This window comes from Danio rerio, chromosome 2, assembly GCF_049306965.1.
Source record: "Danio rerio strain Tuebingen ecotype United States chromosome 2, GRCz12tu, whole genome shotgun sequence".
NCBI classification, from domain to species: domain Eukaryota; kingdom Metazoa; phylum Chordata; class Actinopteri; order Cypriniformes; family Danionidae; genus Danio; species Danio rerio.
In genome coordinates, this window is record NC_133177.1 from 49959254 (window position 1) to 49978510 (window position 19257).

Here is a 19257-nt window from a genome sequence, read left to right on the forward strand (position 1 = left end):
AGCATTATTGGTTTGTTGACGTCAATGCGAGTGACCAAAACCTTATATCAAAGTATAATTAACTCTATATATCAATACATCACATCATTTTTTTTAATCAGTCTGGCTTGTAGGTTGCGTGCACAGACTGTTAGAGAAAAATCAAGTGTCTGTTCTTTTTTGTCTTTCTAATATGTACTTTTTGTTTCAAAGGGTTTCAGATCTAAATATGCGTCGCTTCAATCTCGCCTCATGCTTGAACATTTTTAGGTTGTTTGTGTTTGGGACATTAAACATTGTACGGATCACTTTCTTCTGTATTTGTTCAAGTGTTGTTTGCTTTGTGTGCGCGCGTGTGTGCGTGTGTGTGTGTGTGTGTGTGTGTGTGTGTGTGTGTGTGTGTGTGTGTGTGTGTGTGTGTGTGTGTGTGTGTGTGTGTGTGTGTGTGCATGTGTGTGTGTGTGTGTGTGTGTGTGTGTGTGTGTGTGTGTGCTGCTCTGAGAGACAGACCTTCATTGTTCTGTCAGATTAAAGCTTGCTTCTGAAACAGTGACAGACAGTGACATACCAGAGATGCACATGGATCTATAGCAATAAATGTTGTGCAAGTTGGAGAAAACAACAACATACTTACATTTGTTCAGAGATGTAGTTTCAGGGATTGAGCCATGTTTAATTTAATTTTATTTCATTATACTTTATTTTATTTTATTGTTTCCTTTTATTGTTTTCTTTTGTTAATTTATGTTTATTCAATTCGTTCATTCGATGTTTTTTTGTTTGTTCGTTTGTTCATTCATTTGTTTGTTAGTTCATTCATTTGTTCGTTCATTCATTCGTTCTTTCCATTCTAATCCATTCTGTCCATCCGTCGCTCCGTCATTTTAATGTTTGTTCATTGTTAAATGAATTAGTGAATGAACGAATGAACAAACAAATTAAGGAACAAGCAAAAGTACAAACAAACAAATGAATGAATGAATGAAAGAAAATAAAGCATTTATTTTTTCACTCGTTCGTTCAATCATTTGCTTCTTCATTCATTTGTTCATTCGTTCATTCATTCATTCAGTTTTTTTTTTAAATTAGGAATCATTTATTTGTATTATGGTTGTATTATAATATTGTTGTTGCTGATGATGTTATTTTATTTTATTATATTTTATTACTGTTATATTTTCTTTTCTTTTATTGTTGTCTTTTATTTATTTATGTGTTTCTTTATTCATTCGTTCCATTCATTAGTTAGTTAGTTTTTTTTTCATTCTATCCGTCAGTTATTTCGTTCGTCTTTTTAATTCCTATTCAAAGTCTTATTCATAGTTAAATGTATAAGTGAATGAACGAATGAAGGACAAAACGAACAAACACTCGTTTGTTCATTCGTTTGGTCCTTGATTCATTTGTTCATTCGTTCATTCATTCACTTATTCATTCATTTCTTTTTTATTTAAGTAAGTATTACTTATTTGGGCGACATGGTGGCGCAGTAGGTGGTGCTGTCGCCACACAGCAAGCCTCGGCTGGGTCAGTTGGCATTTCTGTGTGAAGTTTGCATGTTCTCCCCACGTTCACGTGGGTTTCCCCCGGGTGCTCCGGTTACCCACTCAGTCCAAAGATATGCGGTACAGGTGAATTAGGTAGGCTAAATTGTCTGTAGTATATGAGTGTGTATGGATGTTTCCGAGAGATGGGTTGCAGCTGGAAGGGCATCCACTGCGTAAAACATGTGCTGGATAAGTTGGCGGTTCATTCCACTGTGGCGAACCTGGATTAATAAAAAGACTAATGGAATAATTACAATTAATAATAATAATAATAATAATAATAATAATAATAATAATAATAATAATGGGTAAAATACATTGATGATTTTCCCATAACCATTTACGGGTCAGTTAGTACACACTAGATGACATCAGGGTAAAAGTGGTCACTAACTCGGTGTTTATTTCCACCATGTCTATGCTGACAGGCCTCTTGTGGCTGAACACTGTCAGTGAAGGTGCCCTTCAGACACAGTCTTAAGTTCACATGTATGTTCATTCCATCTCTCACTGGAATCGATGAAGATGAAATTGAGTCTTTCAGGTCACTAAACACAGAGGTCAGGAGAAAGTCCCTGCACAAAGGTCATTCAGTCCCTTATTGGTGTATATTTTTCATATGTTTATATTCTGAAACAATTGATTTTCTCTGAAGTTAGTTTTTAAAGTTAGTCAAGACAAAAAAAAAAGAAAAATGAGTGTGTTACCCTTTGCAGGTACAGTAGTACAGTACATGTATAAATATGTAATGATGGATGGATGGATAGATGGATGGATGAATGTATTAATTGAATGAATTGATGGTGGGATGGATGGTGGGATGGGTGGTGGGATGATTGGATGGTCGAAGGGGTGCTGGGATGGATGGATGGATGGATGGATGGATGGATGGATGGAGGGATGGATGGATGGATGGATGGATGGATGGATAGATGGATGGATGAATCGATTAATTGAATGAATGGATGGTGGGATGGATGGACAGATGTATGGGTGGATGGATGGTCAGGTGGATGGTGGGATGAATGGATGGTCGGATGGGTGGTGGGATGGATGGATGGTCGGAGGGGTGCTGGGATAGATGGATGGATGGATGGATGGATGGATGGATGGATGGATGAATAGATGGATGCATGGATGGATGGATGGATAGAAGGAAAGTCAGATGGGTGGTACGATGGATTGTGGTATAGGGGGTTGGATGATGGAATGGATGGTCAGATGGATGGATGGAAGGATGGTCAAATGTGATGGATGGATGGTCAGACGGGTGGTGTGATAGATTGTGGTATAGGGGGTTGGATGATGGAATGGATGGTCAGATGGATCGAAGGATGAAAGGATGAAAGGATGGTCAGATGTAGTGGGATAGATGGCCATTTTGATGGATGGATGGTTGGATGGACGGACGGACGGACCTAGGGACGGATAGATTATATATATATATATATATATATATATATATATATATATATATATATATATATATATATATAGAGAGAGAGAGAGAGAGAGAGAGAGAGAGAGAGAGAGAGAGAGAGAGAGAAGATATACAAATACACAATGGGTTTCTTCAAACTAGACCTATGTGTGTTTTTGTGTGTGTGAGAGGAATTTTAAAACAAACTGCTGTCAAATTTAATCAGTACAACACAAAAATCCAGCCTCAGGTAGACCAATTACAGACAGACACACTCTATGGATGAAACCTCCTCACACAAACACACACACACACATGCACACACTTTGTTATGGAGTTTTGTAAAGCAAGAAAATTTGAATTCAGTAGCACTGAATTTTTTTAAATATGCAAATGGAGCTCGTTGTTTGGAAATATTTATATTCGGGATGGATTCAGAGCTCAATGAGTCAATATGTTCCTGCTGCATATTTGTTTCGTTCAGACTGCATATTTTTTACAATGCTGTTTATAGCAAAAAAATACATTGTGATATGTCATAAATATTATGTGCACTCCTGCAAAGTAAATCTGCAAATGACCTTTATTGTGTTTTTCTTTAGGGTGGAAAGATCCCTGTGAGATGGACCTCACCGGAAGCCATAGCGTACAGGAAGTTCACCTCTGCCAGTGACGTGTGGAGTTACGGTATCGTCATGTGGGAGGTGATGTCGTTCGGCGAGAGACCCTACTGGGACATGAGCAACCAAGATGTATGTTTCATTTCTTTTATAGAACAAATTATTACTCTCAATAATTGAAAGGTAAAGTAACAGTAGTGATGTGTGATTCTGGACTACAAACTTTTTTTTTTTTTAATTGAGGTTTATATATCACATGAAGGCTGAAACAAATATGATTTATGTAGACAATATTTGACAGACAATATGAAAATCTAGAATCTGAGGGTTTAAAAAAATTTAACAAAATTTTAACTATTGGAAATCTGCTAAATATCTTCACTGAACATGCTCTGTATACTTTATATTCTAATGATTTTTGGCACAGAAGAAAAATCAATAATTTTGATCAATACAGTGTGTTTTTGGTCATTGCTAAAAATATACTTGTTCAACATGAGACATGAATGAGGCATGAGGTTTTGTGGTCCAGGGTGAAATTAAAACTAAACTAAACTAAACTAAACTAAACTAAACTAAACTAAACTAAACTAAACTAAACTAAACTAAACTTATGTTTAAAAATCTAATAAAAAAAAAAGTTAAATTAATAAAAAAAATAAGTAATTCTTTTTTAATTAGTTAAAAAAAATTACAATATAATACAAAATAAAATAATAATGTAAATAAAGTAAAATAAAAGAAAATTTAATTAAACACATTTTTTATTAAAATGAATAGTAAATAAAATAAAATATATAGTACAATAAAAATAAATTATTGAAATAAATAAATAAATACATAAATCAAATTAAATAAAAAATGACTTTAAATTAGAAAATAAATTGAATAAAAATAAATATGTAATTAAAAATTTATAAAAAAAAAAAAAAAATATATATATATATATATATATATATATATATATATATATATATATATATATATATATATATATATATATATATATATATATATATATATATATATATATATATATATATATATATATATATATATATATATATATATATATATATATATAAAAGTTGCCAGCGTTGGGTTGCAGCTGGAAGGGCATCTGCTGTGTAAAACATTTAGAATAGTTGGCGGTTCAGTCCACTGTAGTGATCCCTGGTAAATAAGGGACTATGCTGAAGGAAAATAAATGAATATGTCAAAAGTGTATGGTTAACATTAACATGGTTGAGAGGAGGGAAAAGCTGGAAACAAATACCAAACTTTTTGCTTCTGAGTCTTTCTGTCTTCAGATCTTCCAGTATCTGTGTTTCAGCACAGACATTTTTTTTTCTTTCTTCTAGTTTGCATTGTGAATACAGCAGACTCCCTCTCAACTCGGGGGATTTTTCACAAATCTTGCCAATGCAAACACAAATTCCCTAAACCTTTTAGCATCCACTTAACACATCACAGATGCAAAACGAACCCCGAGGAACTTTCTGACTGCAACGAATGCCGAACTCACAGAGGAAAAAAATGAACGGAGCATTACAGTTGAAGTCAAAACAATTTGCCCTCTTGTGATTTTATTTTATGTTTTCCTTTTCAAATATTTCCCAAATTATGTTTAACAAAGCAAGGAATTTTTTACAGTATTTCTTATAATATTTTTTCTTCTGGAAAAAGTCTAACTGGATTTATTTCGGCTAGAATAAAAGCAGTTTTTATTTTTTTTTAAACATTTTTTAAAAACATTTTAAGATCAAAATTTTTAGCCCCCTTAATCATTTTTTTTTTTTCAATTGTCTACAACAATTCATCATTACACAATGACTAAATTACTGTAATTAACCTGGTTATGCCTTTAAATGTCACCTTACCTGAATACTAGTATCTTAAAAATATCTAGTTAAATATTATGTACTGTCATCATAAATCAGTAATTAGAGTTATTAGAAATTAGTCATTAAAAGTATTATCTTTATAAACGTGTTGAAAAAAGTCCCATTTCCGTTAAACAGAAATTGGGCAAAGAATATACATGGGACTGATAGTTCAGGAGGGCTAATAATTCTGTATTCAGTACCGTACAATATTTTCCCCAAAAATAAATTCTCCATTGCTCAATATGGGGCATTGTTTATCATGCTGACATATTTAATTTAACTGTAGTTGAAAATTATATACTGAAATATTCATGGAATATGAATGACTTGGTCTATAAATCAATCCGATTCTGTGTTTATAGTGCACCAAAAACATGAACAGACCAACAAAACTCCACTTTTTTTCTCTCTTTCCTATATGTGTAAATGCTTGATAGTTCTTTTTTTTTTTTTTTTTTGAAAGCCTATCACTTACTTCGTTATCTGATCTTCTGGAGTTTTTAATGATCATCCAATCCCGAATTAGCATAAAAAGATGATATCGGCATAATGAAACAGCAGGACATGTGCAGCGCTCAGAGCTCACATCTCAGCGCGGCGAGAACAGCAGCTAATGTGAAGAGCAGTTTATCCCTCCTCAAATATTTAGATTGATGTTTGTGTGAACGAGAGCTCGGGATTAGTATGCGGAGGGTGGACGGCGGGTTTGTTTGCTCGTTTGATGTTTCGCTTGTGGCAGACAGAAGTGTAGAGAGAGAGGAATATTAGAAGAGAGAGAGATGAATTTGAGGAAGGACAAACAGACCACTGTTAAATATATTCATGTTTTTTTTTTTTTCATTTCTGTCTTTCTTAGATGTTTCTTTATATGATTATTATTGTACAGCTTCTATGCAGAAGTTTAGTTTAGTTTGGTTTAGTTTAGTTTAGTTTGACTTGATTTGGTTTATGCTTTTGATTTAGATTAGGCTTTTAGTTTAGTTTAGTTTAGTTTAGTTTAGTTTAGTTTAGTTTAGTTTAGTTTAGTTTAGTTTAGTTTAGTTTAGTTTAGTTTAGTTTAGTTTAGGCTTTTGGTTTAGATTAGGTTTTTAGTTTAGTTTAGTTTAGTTGAGTTTGACTTGATTTGGTTTATGCTTTTGATTTAGATTAGGCTTTTAGTTTAGTTTAGTTTAGTTTAGTTTAGTTTAGTTTAGTTTAGTTTAGTTTAGTTTAGTTTAGTTTAGTTTAGTTTAGTTTAGGCTTTTGATTTAGATTAGGTTTTTAGTTTAGTTTATTTTAGTTTATTTTATTTTAGTTTATTTTATTTTAGTTTACTTTAGTTTAGTTTAGTTTAGTTTAGTTTAGTTTAGTTTAGTTTAGTTTAGTTTAGTTTAGTTTAGTTTAGTTTAGTTTAGTTGAGTTTGACTTGATTTGGTTTATGCTTTTGATTTAGATTAGGCTTTTAGTTTAGTTTAGTTTAGTTTAGTTTAGTTTAGTTTAGTTTAGTTTAGGCTTTTGATTTAGATTAGATTTTATTTTAGTTTATTTTAGTTTAGTTTAGTTTAGTTTAGTTTAGTTTAGTTTAGTTTAGGCTTTTGATTTAGATTAGGTTTTTAGTTTAGTTTAGTTTAGTTTAGTTTAGTTTAGTTTAGTTTAGTTTAGTTTAGGCTTTTGGTTTAGATTAGGTTTTTAGTTTAGTTTAGTTTAGTTGAGTTGAGTTTGACTTGATTTGGTTTATGCTTTTGATTTAGATTAGGCTTTTAGTTTAGTTTAGTTTAGTTTAGTTTAGTTTAGTTTAGTTTAGTTTAGTTTAGTTTAGTTTAGTTTAGTTTAGGCTTTTGATTTAGATTAGGTTTTTAGTTTAGTTTAGTTTAGTTTAGTTTAGTTTAGTTTAGTTTAGTTTAGTTTAGTGTAGTTTAGTTTAGTTTAGTTTAGTTTAGTTTAGTTTAGTTTAGTTTAGTTTAGTTTAGTTTGGTTTAGGCTTTTGATTTAGATTAGGTTTTTAGTTTAGTTTAGTTTAGTTTAGTTTAGTTTAGTTTAGTTTAGTTTAGTTTAGTTTAGTTTAGTTTAGTTTAGTTTAGTTTAGTTTAGGCTTTTGATTTAGATTAGGTGTTTAGTTTAGTTGAGTTTAGTTTAGGCTTTTGATTTAGATTAGGTTTTTAGTTTAGTTTAGTTTAGTTTAGTTTAGTTTACTTTAGGCTTTTAGTTTAGTTTAATTTATTTTCGTTTAGTTTAGGGTTTTAGTTCACTTTAGTATAGTATACGCTTTTAGTTTAATTTAGTTTAGTTTAGTTTAGTTTAGTTTAGTTCTTACTTTTTTGTTTTGAATGTAATTGGCGATTCATTGGCGACCCCTGATAAATCAAGAAGTAAGCCGAGGACAGTAAGTCATAGAAGGCCAGTTTCATGGCGGCAGGCCAGATTGAACATTAGTCCTCTCCTTGGATACATTTAATGATGATAAATAATTGTATTACATTGCTTTAGTGTCATCTGTTTTTATGTAAATTTGTTTACAATGACAACTGTGTGTGTGTGTGTGTGTGTGTGCGTGCGTGTGTGTGTGTGCGTGCATGTGTGTGTGTGTGTATACAGGTGATCAACGCTATAGAGCAAGATTACAGGCTTCCTCCACCCATGGACTGTCCCACTGCTCTCCACCAGCTGATGCTGGACTGCTGGCAGAAAGACCGAAACGCCCGGCCACGCTTCACAGACATCGTCAACACACTCGACAAACTTATCCGCAACCCCACCAGCCTTAAAGCAGTTGCCAGTATACCTACTATGTGAGTCAGACACACTCATCATGCACACATTTCTTTTATTTTTTACCATGTTAAAGGTAAGATGGCATCACTGACTAAATTTGAAATGGCATTATTTAGTTTTAATTTTAGTAAAAATTCACCACATGATAAATAAATTGTAACAATAAAACCTAGAATTGGTCTGAGCAATAGTTAGTATTACAGTAGTAATATTTCAGATTTTTTATATTACAATAGTAAAGAGATTTACTGACATACTCTTACTTTAAATTCACTGCATAACACCAGTCGAATGTTTGAAGTAACTCATTTTTGTGACTAGACATGACTTAATATCACAGAATGAAGAAGAAATCATCATGCCTTATAGTATTCAATGCAATGCTAAAGGCTAGGACAGTTAGCATCATATTAAAATATATAGAAGAACACAAAAACTTAACAAATACTCAAATAATCCATATATTGCCACAAGTGTTTGTTTATTGTCTTCGTGTTCTAACAATTTATCCATTTCTGTCATTTTTATTGTCTTTTCTGTCCTGCAGTGAAAGGGTTGTTGCTAGAAGGGATACAGCTATGGCTGGAAATTAAAGAGAATTATTTAAATGATTTATTAAATTACTCCTATCCTAAAAACAACTATCACAGTAATTTATGTAATTTATTAATGGCTACCCCCAGCCTAAACCTAAACCAACCCCTCACAGTAATGCAAAAATATGAATTATTGTTGTACATTGTCGCAAAAATTATGCTGTATTGATGTCATGGATATTTACATTAGATGTCGCCTACCCTGTCTATTGGAAGGAATGCGTCAATAGAGCTGCGATTTCAGTGCAGGGAAGCCATACCTGCCATCATTCGAATCATGGATTTGGGGGTGCGCGCAAAGTGAAGAGCTGGGGGGTGGGGGTGAACGCGAAGTGAAGAGCTGGGGGGAAGGTGTGCATGGGAGTTTCCGGGAAATGGGTCTAAAATACGGGAGACTTCCTGGAAAAACGAGAGTGTTGGCAGGTATGAGGGTAGCACTCCTTTGAAATGAATGCAGAACCATGGTGCAATGGGGGATTGTGGCCATCCAGAGCCAAATATATACACAAATATCCAAGATCGGGAGTTTTCCCGGTGGTCAGTATGCAAATATATATTTTTTTAATTAGGACAATTATAATTTTACACAATTTTTCTACATGGATTGATAAGTGATCGCACGGGTATTGCCGACAAAGAGCTTGTGTTGGGTGTTTATGTGCATGGAAATGTATTATCTTCTCCCCTGTTGAATTTGATCTAATCCGTGTCCTAAAACACATCCCCTCTTCCTGGTTTCACTTCTCATACTGACAGAGGAGGCGATTTGTTTGTGAATGAATCTCTGTTATTAATGACTCATTCACTTAGCCGACAATAATTCAGGTTTCTATCACCACAGCATCTCGTTGTCATATTTCATTTAGATTGTTTGCTTATTTTTTTCAACACAACTAGCATAAGCCAAGTATTTAGTGCAACCTGGTGTTACTTGGCCTTATGATCAGGGCAGTAAGTGACTATTATCATCAATACTTGTCTAGCACAAAAGTTCGTAACATACAAAAACTTAATAAACAAAATCTTACCTATGAAATGTTCTGCCTTTGTGCTTTGTTTTCTTCGTTTGCTCATTACTACAACCTTACACAGCGCTAAAGTCTAGCATCTTCACATTGGCGCACTGTCTTGACTAGTGCGGTTGAATGACATTTGTCCTGGGAGCATTATACAAACGTGGCGGCGCTATTAATGCATGTTCAGGGTCTGTATCTGATATCTAGTGTGAATATCTATGTATTGATGTGATTATTCGTAGCTGTATCCCATATCTTTTCTTCAGTAATGTATGTGTGGCGATTTTGCGTGAGGGTGCCCTCTAGTGCCCAGTATGAATGAAAAGTAAATAACATTTCAATGTATGCTCGCAACACTGTTTTAGAGGTCTCAAACTTTGAGTAAATTTCTTTCTGTAAGTTTATTTCTAACCTGCTTCAGGAAATCTGCTTGTGTATTTTATATGATGCTGAAAAGATCGATTTGATGCTTTAGTTTGTTTGAGTATGGTTGATCGTTTTAGGATAGTAGGCATTTAGGAGCAAGGTAGAAGACCTTTTTTGTAAAATATAAAAAATTTTCTCTTAAAAAAATTTCTCTAAAGATAAATAACTTTTGTGTCTCTCCTTGGGTACATTTGAATCATCATTTTATATATATATATATATATATATATATATATATATATATATATATATATATATATATATATATATATATATATATATATATATATATATATATATTTTTTTTTTTTTTTTTTTTTTTTTTTTTTTTTTTACAGTAAATACTACAATATACTGTGATACACTTTTAAGCCTATATCCCCCATCCCCATGTTATTTGTCTACTCTTCTCCTCATTCATTATTTTTCTGTCTTTGTTTGTTTGTTTCTTTCTTTCTTTCTTTCTTTTTTTTCTCCTCCAGACCATCCCAGCCACTGTTGGACAGGTCTATCCCAGACTTCACCACCTTTAGTTCAGTCGAGGACTGGTTGGCCGCTGTCAAGATGTCTCAGTACAGAGATAACTTCCTCAACTCTGGATTCACGTCCCTACAGCTGGTCACTCAGATGACTTCAGAGTGAGTCTGAAATACAGCTTCTTTTCCTTGAGTTGGAAATACATTTTTTTTTTATCACTAAAGCTGAGAGAACCAGGTCATATTAGCCTTACACAGTCAACTAGTAAGCCAAACCAAAGCCCTTTTGGAATGTTTTGCTAGTTTACTTTAGTTCAGTTTTTCAGCGGCTAGTCAAATGCTTTCCAAGCTCTAGCCAGACTCAACAACAATGCATATCAGGTCAAATTTGACCCCATCAGCTGAACTACAGAGGCAGACATTTGAGTTTAAATGTTGTACTTTACTAAATGTGTAAATATAAATCCCCTATAACTATAGCTCAGCTCCACTACTTTTCCCTTTGCCTATAAATAATTGTGCTTTTGTTGCCCAGGGACCTTCTGTAGTGGAAAAACTTAGCAATTTTTTTAAGGAAAAAAGTTAGGAATGCATAGGAAAATTAGGAACTCTCAAAACAGCTTAGAGCCATCTAAAGCACTTAATAAGCTATGTAATATTCATATATATATTTATATATATATATATATATATATATATATATATATATATATATATATATATATATATATATATATATATATAAATATATACATACATACACATACATACAATATATATATATTATATTATATATATATATATATATATATATATATATATATATATATATATATATATATATATATATATATATATATATATATATATATATATATATATATATATATATATATATATATATAGTATAACAATAAACAATAAACAGGGGGCAACAAATTCAGGGGGGCTAATAATTCTGACTTCAGCTGTTGATCAGAATAACAACACACACGAAAATAAGTGTCGTGACTAGCGGCACAGTGAGGAGATTGTAAATAAAAAATTATGTAAGGATGTCCCCAGAGTGGCTTTTTGGTTTCTTTTTATATGAATCCCAGCCACTAGCACCCCATCTGAAAGAGAGGGGCAATGTAGTCATTCAATTTCACAATTTGTTATGCTGCAATATGTATTTGAATAATGATGGTCGGTTCCTTTACTTGTAAGCTCAGATTTGATTAGCATCGTTTGTTTGGTTTACAGAGTTTGAGGTTTACTGTATCATTATTATTCACACCATACAGATATTGATCTACCTTAAAGATTGCTTCGATTGTTCAGCATTTATCAAAATCCTAATATTCCTAAATGGATGGTAAAAAATAAATAAATAAATAAATAAATAAATAAATAAATAAATAAATAAATAAATAAATAAATAATTATCAATACAGAATAATATTAACATTATAGTGTGATAATTATTTTTGCTGTATCCCCAAGCCCTACGTATAGGTATCTCACTAAGCTATTGATTTATTTGGCAAATTATTTATCATTAAAACAATTAAAAGAAAAACATTCTTTCTAAATATCACCTCTGTGATCATGACCTAGAAACAGAAAAGGGCAGACATAAAAAGTCCTGAACTACTAAAGAACAGAGAATATGTAAACAGTGTGACACAAATCAAATCAAATCAAAAGGATGAAACACACTTCCTTCTGTTCTGCCATAAATACACCCCAACAAGAGAAATATTTTTGCCCCAATTTGAAACATTGACTAATTCATTTTTAAAAGAAATGACTCAGAAAAACTTTACCATAAACTCTGAGAGGATAAATTGACATCTAGACTAGCTACACAATATGTATACACCCTACACACCATAAGAAATGTTTGATGTAAATTCAGGTATCTAATTTAAATAATCTAAACGTTTTATTTTGTAATATTATTATTATTGAATGTGTTATCTGATTTTTTGTCATGTATTTCTTGTCTGCTGTACTACTATAATATTTCTTTTAATTGATGATGTTAATATATTACATAGAAAATGCTTCTGCAATACTGTATTCAGTGTCATGCCAATAAAGCGACTGGAACTTGATACTTTTTTCCATGATACCTTTAAGATAGCATCCATTCTTAGCTCCACACTCACCAGCATAAACAAGGTTGACCAACTTCATCAAACTAGTCATACAACTAGTCAATCACCCAAACCAGCTTGGAGCATCTAATGGACATCGTTCTTTTTACTGTATTTATTACAGTGACTCATCATACAGTAGTTACTAAAAATCTACCCTGCTGTTGTTCTGTACAACAACTGCATGTCTTATTAAGCTCTCCTGTCTCAGTATTTGTTTATTTTAGATCATGTCTAGCGCTCAGTGAGTTAGTTTGTTCTGTGTGTGTGTGTGTATGTGTGTGAAGAGTGATTAAAGCTGGTCTCAGATTTCCAGACAGCCATTGATCACAGAATGCCTGGCGGTCCGATATCTCTGCAAACTTGTTTAATATTGATTCCTAAATCATACAGTAGGATTAGTGCATATGGCTGCGGTGTGTGTGTGTGTGCGTGTGTTTTGACTTGTTTGATTCGCTATCGAGCGAACAGGTGGATATGCTGTTGATGATGTTTAAAACACGTCTCCTGGTGTTTTGTTCATGGCGGGAAGCGTACTGCGAGGTGTAGCATTTCTGACGCACTGATTAATGCAGCCGGCGTTCACAGAGAGGGTCTGCGCTTAATTAGCAACATAAGTATAAGCCCACGCATAAACAGGAAGTTAAATGCAAGCGGCCTTCATGTGCTAATGCTGTTTGCTCTCACATCCATAAACCTGTGGGGGCTCAGTGCTGTTCATCTCTCTCTCTTTCTCTCGCTTTCTTCTTTGAATGGTTGCTATATTGATAGTACAGACTGTTCTCATTCAGAATAAAGGTTCTTCTCTGAGAGTAATGGAGTAAATTGAGCGTTTATTCAAAGTTGCTCTTTTGTCTTTGTAATTTAAGGAGGCGATGAAACGGTCACCTAAAATCACATGCTGTATCAGACCCGTCTTGATCTTCTTTGGCCTTTCAGTGCGCCGACTGTTTCTCTACTTTAACAGCAAGAGCTCCTTGTCTAGACAAGCTCGTGGAGTGAATCTTTTCTTGTGCCATCTGGCAAACAGCTTTTAGTGGATTTCAGTAGCACTGGTAGAATGATAATAAATAAGCATGTTCATTAGCGAGGAGGCGTTAGCATAGATGATAAAGAGTGACAGTGACAACAGGCTGCAGATGTATTATAGCAGTGTAATGGGCCTTATCATTAATATATGGAATAACAGCTATGTTGGAGGGCACTTGTTGCGCTGTGTTTTGAAGTGTGAAAAAGATTGATGTTTTCTGCAGTTAGCAGTTGCTATTGTGTTTTATTGCTACTTTGTGTTGTTGGATCACGCTAATCAAGTCACATTTATGTCTGTGGGGTTCATACAATTAAGATTGTATCAGTGGAAGTCAACAGGCAGGACAAAGTTTCATTAATGTGATATTAATGTGAAACAAAGCTTGACATGTCATGTGTCTACATTTTTCAACATTTGTAGCTATGCTAATAGTTATGTATAGCTATGTTTATTTGAGGGTTAGAGTTGTTTGAAATTAACAGTGTTGTCATTAGCCACATTTCCACTGTCGGGCCAGTGCAAGCTTGAGATTTTACTGGGCCAGGCCAAAAGCTTGGGAGTCATATCTGTCCTGTTTTTCTCGAGATTCACCTGTATTTTACAGTTTTATCCCGCTATCATCCTGTAAAAGTATTTTCCCATACTTCACCTGTATTTTCAGTCTTTCTATAAAGGGTGACAATAAACATTAAAGAGCCGATCTTGCCATATCCTCATTCCGCAGAACCAACAGGGACCACCCATTGCTCTTAAATGTGAGTCTGTTCTGTGCTTTTGTTTTATTTAGGCATGAAAACACGTTGATGCTGGAATTCCCTTTCCTTTTCATTACACGTGCCGTGGCTCTTTTCTTTGCAATCCTCAAAACAGTCATATAGTGACTATCAGCTGACGCGCTCCATAGTGATAAATAGACATCGTTTTTCAAACGGATTTTGTACATGCGATTTGAAGCAGAGCGCAAGTCTGGGTTTTGGGTGCGTGTTTAAACAGGCATATAAAATAACATCAAAAGATGTTGATTTCTGTGGGTTTTTGTTTTTCAAACAAACTAACTAATTTTATTTTGAAATTTTGAAGCCCTTCTCCCTCACACTCTGTTTCAGGGGGGAAGGGGTAGGGGTACAAAAATAGAATTGGGATTGCGCCTTAATATTATAATAGTGTGAAGTAAAGTTGAAAGAAAAATGAAATTTCTAAAACAATTGATGATCAGAGACAAGTGCAACAGTTATACTGCACGAAAGCAGTATAAGCTTGGCCACATAGAAAATGGTCCATATAACTCGATAAAATTGCTTGATCATTATTCGAAATGTTAAGATGATGTAAGTACATAGTCAGCAAAATATATAACAGATCTAGTGGTTTTTGGATAGTTAATAAAATAAAGTGTATATATATTGTGCTTACAAATTCAAACAGTGACTTTTTCGACCAGAGATTTCAAACTAAATTCTTGGAGAGCCGCAGATCTGCACAGTTTTGCTCCAATCCTAGACAAACACCAGTGATGCAACTAATCAAGGTATTCAAGACCACTAGAGTCTACTTCTATACTAAATAGCAAGAGTCACCAAACTTGTTCCTGGAGGGCCGGTGTTCGTCAGATTTTAGCTCCAACCCTAATCAGACACACCTGAACAAGCTAATCAAGGTCTTACTAGGTATACTTGAAACATCCAGGCAGGTGTGTTGAGACAAGTTGGAACTAATCCCTGCAGGGTCACCGGCCCTCCAGGGCCGAGATTGGTGACCCCTGCTTTAGGGTAAGCTAAAAGAGTATGCAAGCTGAGTAGTATGTCAGAGTATTTAGTAGAATACCCAGATGACCTACTACTGCCGTCAACAATCTGAAGTGCGCAACCAATGGATGCTATGCTATCCTATAATGCTAAGTGAGACAATTTGTGAATGGGGTGAAGAGATACAACTGACACTGGTAGGTAATGTGACAATGAAAAATGGCGGATGTAGTATGCCCGAGTTCCATTTATTATACTACTCACATTCATACTGTATAGAACATACTTTTGTAACAGGCAATTCGAGCTTGATGAGTTGGATGAGCAATGTTTGATTATGGTTGATGAAAAACTTCAGAGCTGCAGCCTTCCAGAAACTTTAGACTCTTGTTGGACGGTGTAAATTTGAAGGTACTGTAGGCCCAATGCTAACCATATGCATTGATTCTTATTGTGTCCACAGGGACCTGTTAAGGATAGGAGTGACTCTAGCCGGCCATCAGAAGAAAATCCTTAACAGCATCCAGTCCATGCACCTGCAGATGTCTCAGTGCCAGACGGGCACTGCGCTGGCATGACTACAGGGGGCGCCAGACGATGGGCTGGGCAGCTTGCGGAAGAATTACCAGCGGGCGAGCCCAATCCCATCGGAGCGCGCCAGAATAGAGACTATCATCCTGATCTGAGTACGCCTCTCAGGAGAGGAACCATCATCCCATTTCCAGCAGAGCAGGACGGGGACCCGCGGGGACATCGTCCGTTTGTCTCTTCGGAGCTACAGGGAAAAGCGAAGAAGTGGACTCTTTTTGTCCCCTTCTCATAGTTGTAGTTATCTTCACAAGAAACCGCAGTGACTGTTCAGATCCCAAGCATCGTTTTCGTTTATTTTCTCGTTTCTTCCCACTATTAAACATCACTGCTTCCCACTTACACTACCTGTCGAACTCGGTATGGCTGACGTTTGCCAAAGGACATCCCGAATGCCTGCGTCCCGCTCCCTGGCCATACAAGCGTAAATGGTGTATATCTTTAAATAAATATGAGTATATCTTCAGAGTAAAACCTTCATATTGAAGGTGAAGTGTAACGGACTTCTATGTAAATACTCTCTTCTTCCGCTTGCATTTTTGGCAATGTTGCGCAACTGGACCAGAACCGCCGATTCTGCAGGACACGAACAATCCGGGATGAACTTTTGATTCTTGTCGATGTTGTGTAAATATCAGTTAGTTGTGTATAAACTAGAGCTACTTTAGGACGAAAAAAGCTACGCATTCAGGCCACTAAACAGTGTTTATTGTAGGTGTTTACCACGCTGATGAGCACTTACGTGTACAGCTTTTCTTTCTTCCACCTCTTCTTCTTCTTCTTCTTCTAGTCGTTCTTGTTAGTTTCGTGTCGGAGTGTTTGAATGCGTCGACTAGCGTTGGGAGGGTGCGCCATTGCCGCCTTAACTAGCTAGAACACTTAAATGTAGTTCCACTGTTAATAAGCTGTACTAATGTTGGTCTTACAGGGTCTTAAAAACCGCTAATCTGTTTCAAAGCACGTGTTTACATGACGAGCTAATGAAAAAGGGAGGAAAAAAAGAGGAAACGCTGCCCTTCACTGCTTTTTCTTTTTATTATTATTATTAGATATTTTCAGGTCGATTCACTCTCTTTCGGCTCCAGATGTTTCCAGATGACATTGCTAAATGCGCTACATGTTCTTTCGTGTCACCAGCCCTCCATTTATTTGCGTGTGTGTCTGGATTGAACATCTGTGTGACCCTTTATGAACAGATGCCTAACGCCACCCCATTGAGCACATTCTACTTAAGCAGTCAATGAAGCACTGGTGAACACACACACTTACACACACAATCACAGGCTGCTGTTAGCTATTGGCTGATCGTCTTTGGTTGCTGTGGAAAAATGTCATAATTAATTAGTAAAATGTTATAAAAATTATGTAATAAAAAATAACAATATTAATAATAATACTAATAATAATAATAATAATATTGTTGTTTAATGAGAATGAGAATAATAATAATAATAATAATAATAATAATAATATAAATAATAGTAATAATAATAATAATAATAATAATGATGATGATAATAGTTGTTGTTGTTATTATTATTATTATTATTATTATTATTATTATTATTATTATTATTATTATAGCCCTATACAACATTTACCAAATAAAAAAAAATAAATGTATCTAGTTTATTCCAGTCGTTCCATTCCAGCTGTTTAAATCAATGCAGACGTTGCATTTAATATGAAGAAGCTTTCATGTTGCATTTTAAAAAGTAGTGTATATTAATAAATTGTGCCAATAAATAGTTGGTCTTCAGAATAAGCTAATAATAATAAGTTGAGCCAGATTGTAGTTTTAAAATTATTATTATTAATAATATAATGCAGTGATAAAAAAAAGACCTAAATATTTAAATGTCAAGCTTAAATGTCTTCATCTATTGGGCTCTATTTTAACAATCTAGGCACAAAGTCTAAAGCACATGGCGCAAAAGCATTAAGGGCGTGTCTGAATCCACTTTTGCTATTTTAAGGACGGAAAGATACCGTCTGTGGCCTGGCGCATGGTCTAACAGGGTTGTGCTTATTCTCCTAATGAGTTATAGGTGTGTTTTGAGCATAATGTGCATTAAACCAATCAGAGTCTCATCTAACAGTCTCTTTAAGAGTCAGTTGAGCCACGCCATGGCGCATTTGCTATTTACATGGCAGACTTTTTAAGTGGAAACATTTAAATGTTTCACTAGTGAGAAAACCGGTAAACAGACCATCTGCAGCATGAGGATAAAGAATGAGCCTTCTCCATTCAGCCTCTTTAGTTTATCTTTACTTTTACTCCTTTACTTTCATGGATAGAGAAATGGTGTTGTACACTCCAATGAAGACATCCATTAGCCTACATATTTGATTTAGTTTGTTAAGTGCAAAGATTTGTTTCAAAACTATTTCTAAATTCAATTCTGATATCCAGCTAATGAATAAATATACAATAATAATGAAGTGTGAGTTATATCCAAACACACACCCTATTCTTATGCACCATAAAACCCGACAGGTGGACAAATCTAGACTTGTTTTTATAAAAACAAATATAAATAGGCATAAAATAAATGATATTGCTTATAATAATAACATTATACAAATGCAAATTGTCATGAATAAACTAAATAAAAAATCCCTGAGATGAAGAAGACATGGAGGCAGAGGTTTTTATATTTAATATTGAACTTTAGAAAACCTGTACAATAGCACCAACATCCCTCTTAACTTAAAAAAAAAAAAAACGCAAAAAGTGCAAATTAAATATTCATCAAAGGCGGCAACACCAAAGCTCCAAAAACACAAATTTATTAAATTAAAAAGTTTGACACAAAGCCTGTATTGTTTCGAGCCACACGGCTCTTCATCAGACAGTGAACTTTAGACCAGCTTTCAGTTAGTCAATGGCAAAGTCTATTTCAGTTCCTCAAAATAGCAACGCGCCAACAATCAGCCTTAACTCACCTCCTTTTTAGACTAGCACACCCATAAGTCCACAAAGTGGCGCAAATGGATTTGCTAATTAAACAACATGGTGCAAAACATGAAAATTAG

General features: G+C 34.3%; 1 protein-coding gene across 3 annotated transcripts in view; it reads left to right on the forward strand.

Moving 5' to 3' along the window:
* The window catches only part of ephb1 (EPH receptor B1), a 550777-nt gene extending 533180 nt beyond the window's left edge, over positions 1 to 17597 (forward strand). For all 3 annotated transcript variants that reach the window (XM_073929961.1, XM_073929962.1, XM_017352258.4), the window contains 4 exons: positions 3549 to 3698; positions 8027 to 8220; positions 10724 to 10879; positions 16097 to 17597. In XM_073929961.1, the coding sequence (XP_073786062.1) occupies positions 3549 to 3698; positions 8027 to 8220; positions 10724 to 10879; positions 16097 to 16211 (615 nt within the window). In that variant the 3' untranslated portion in view covers positions 16212 to 17597. The remainder of the gene's footprint in view (positions 1 to 3548; positions 3699 to 8026; positions 8221 to 10723; positions 10880 to 16096) is intronic.
* The last annotated feature ends 1660 nt before the right edge of the window (positions 17598 to 19257 follow it).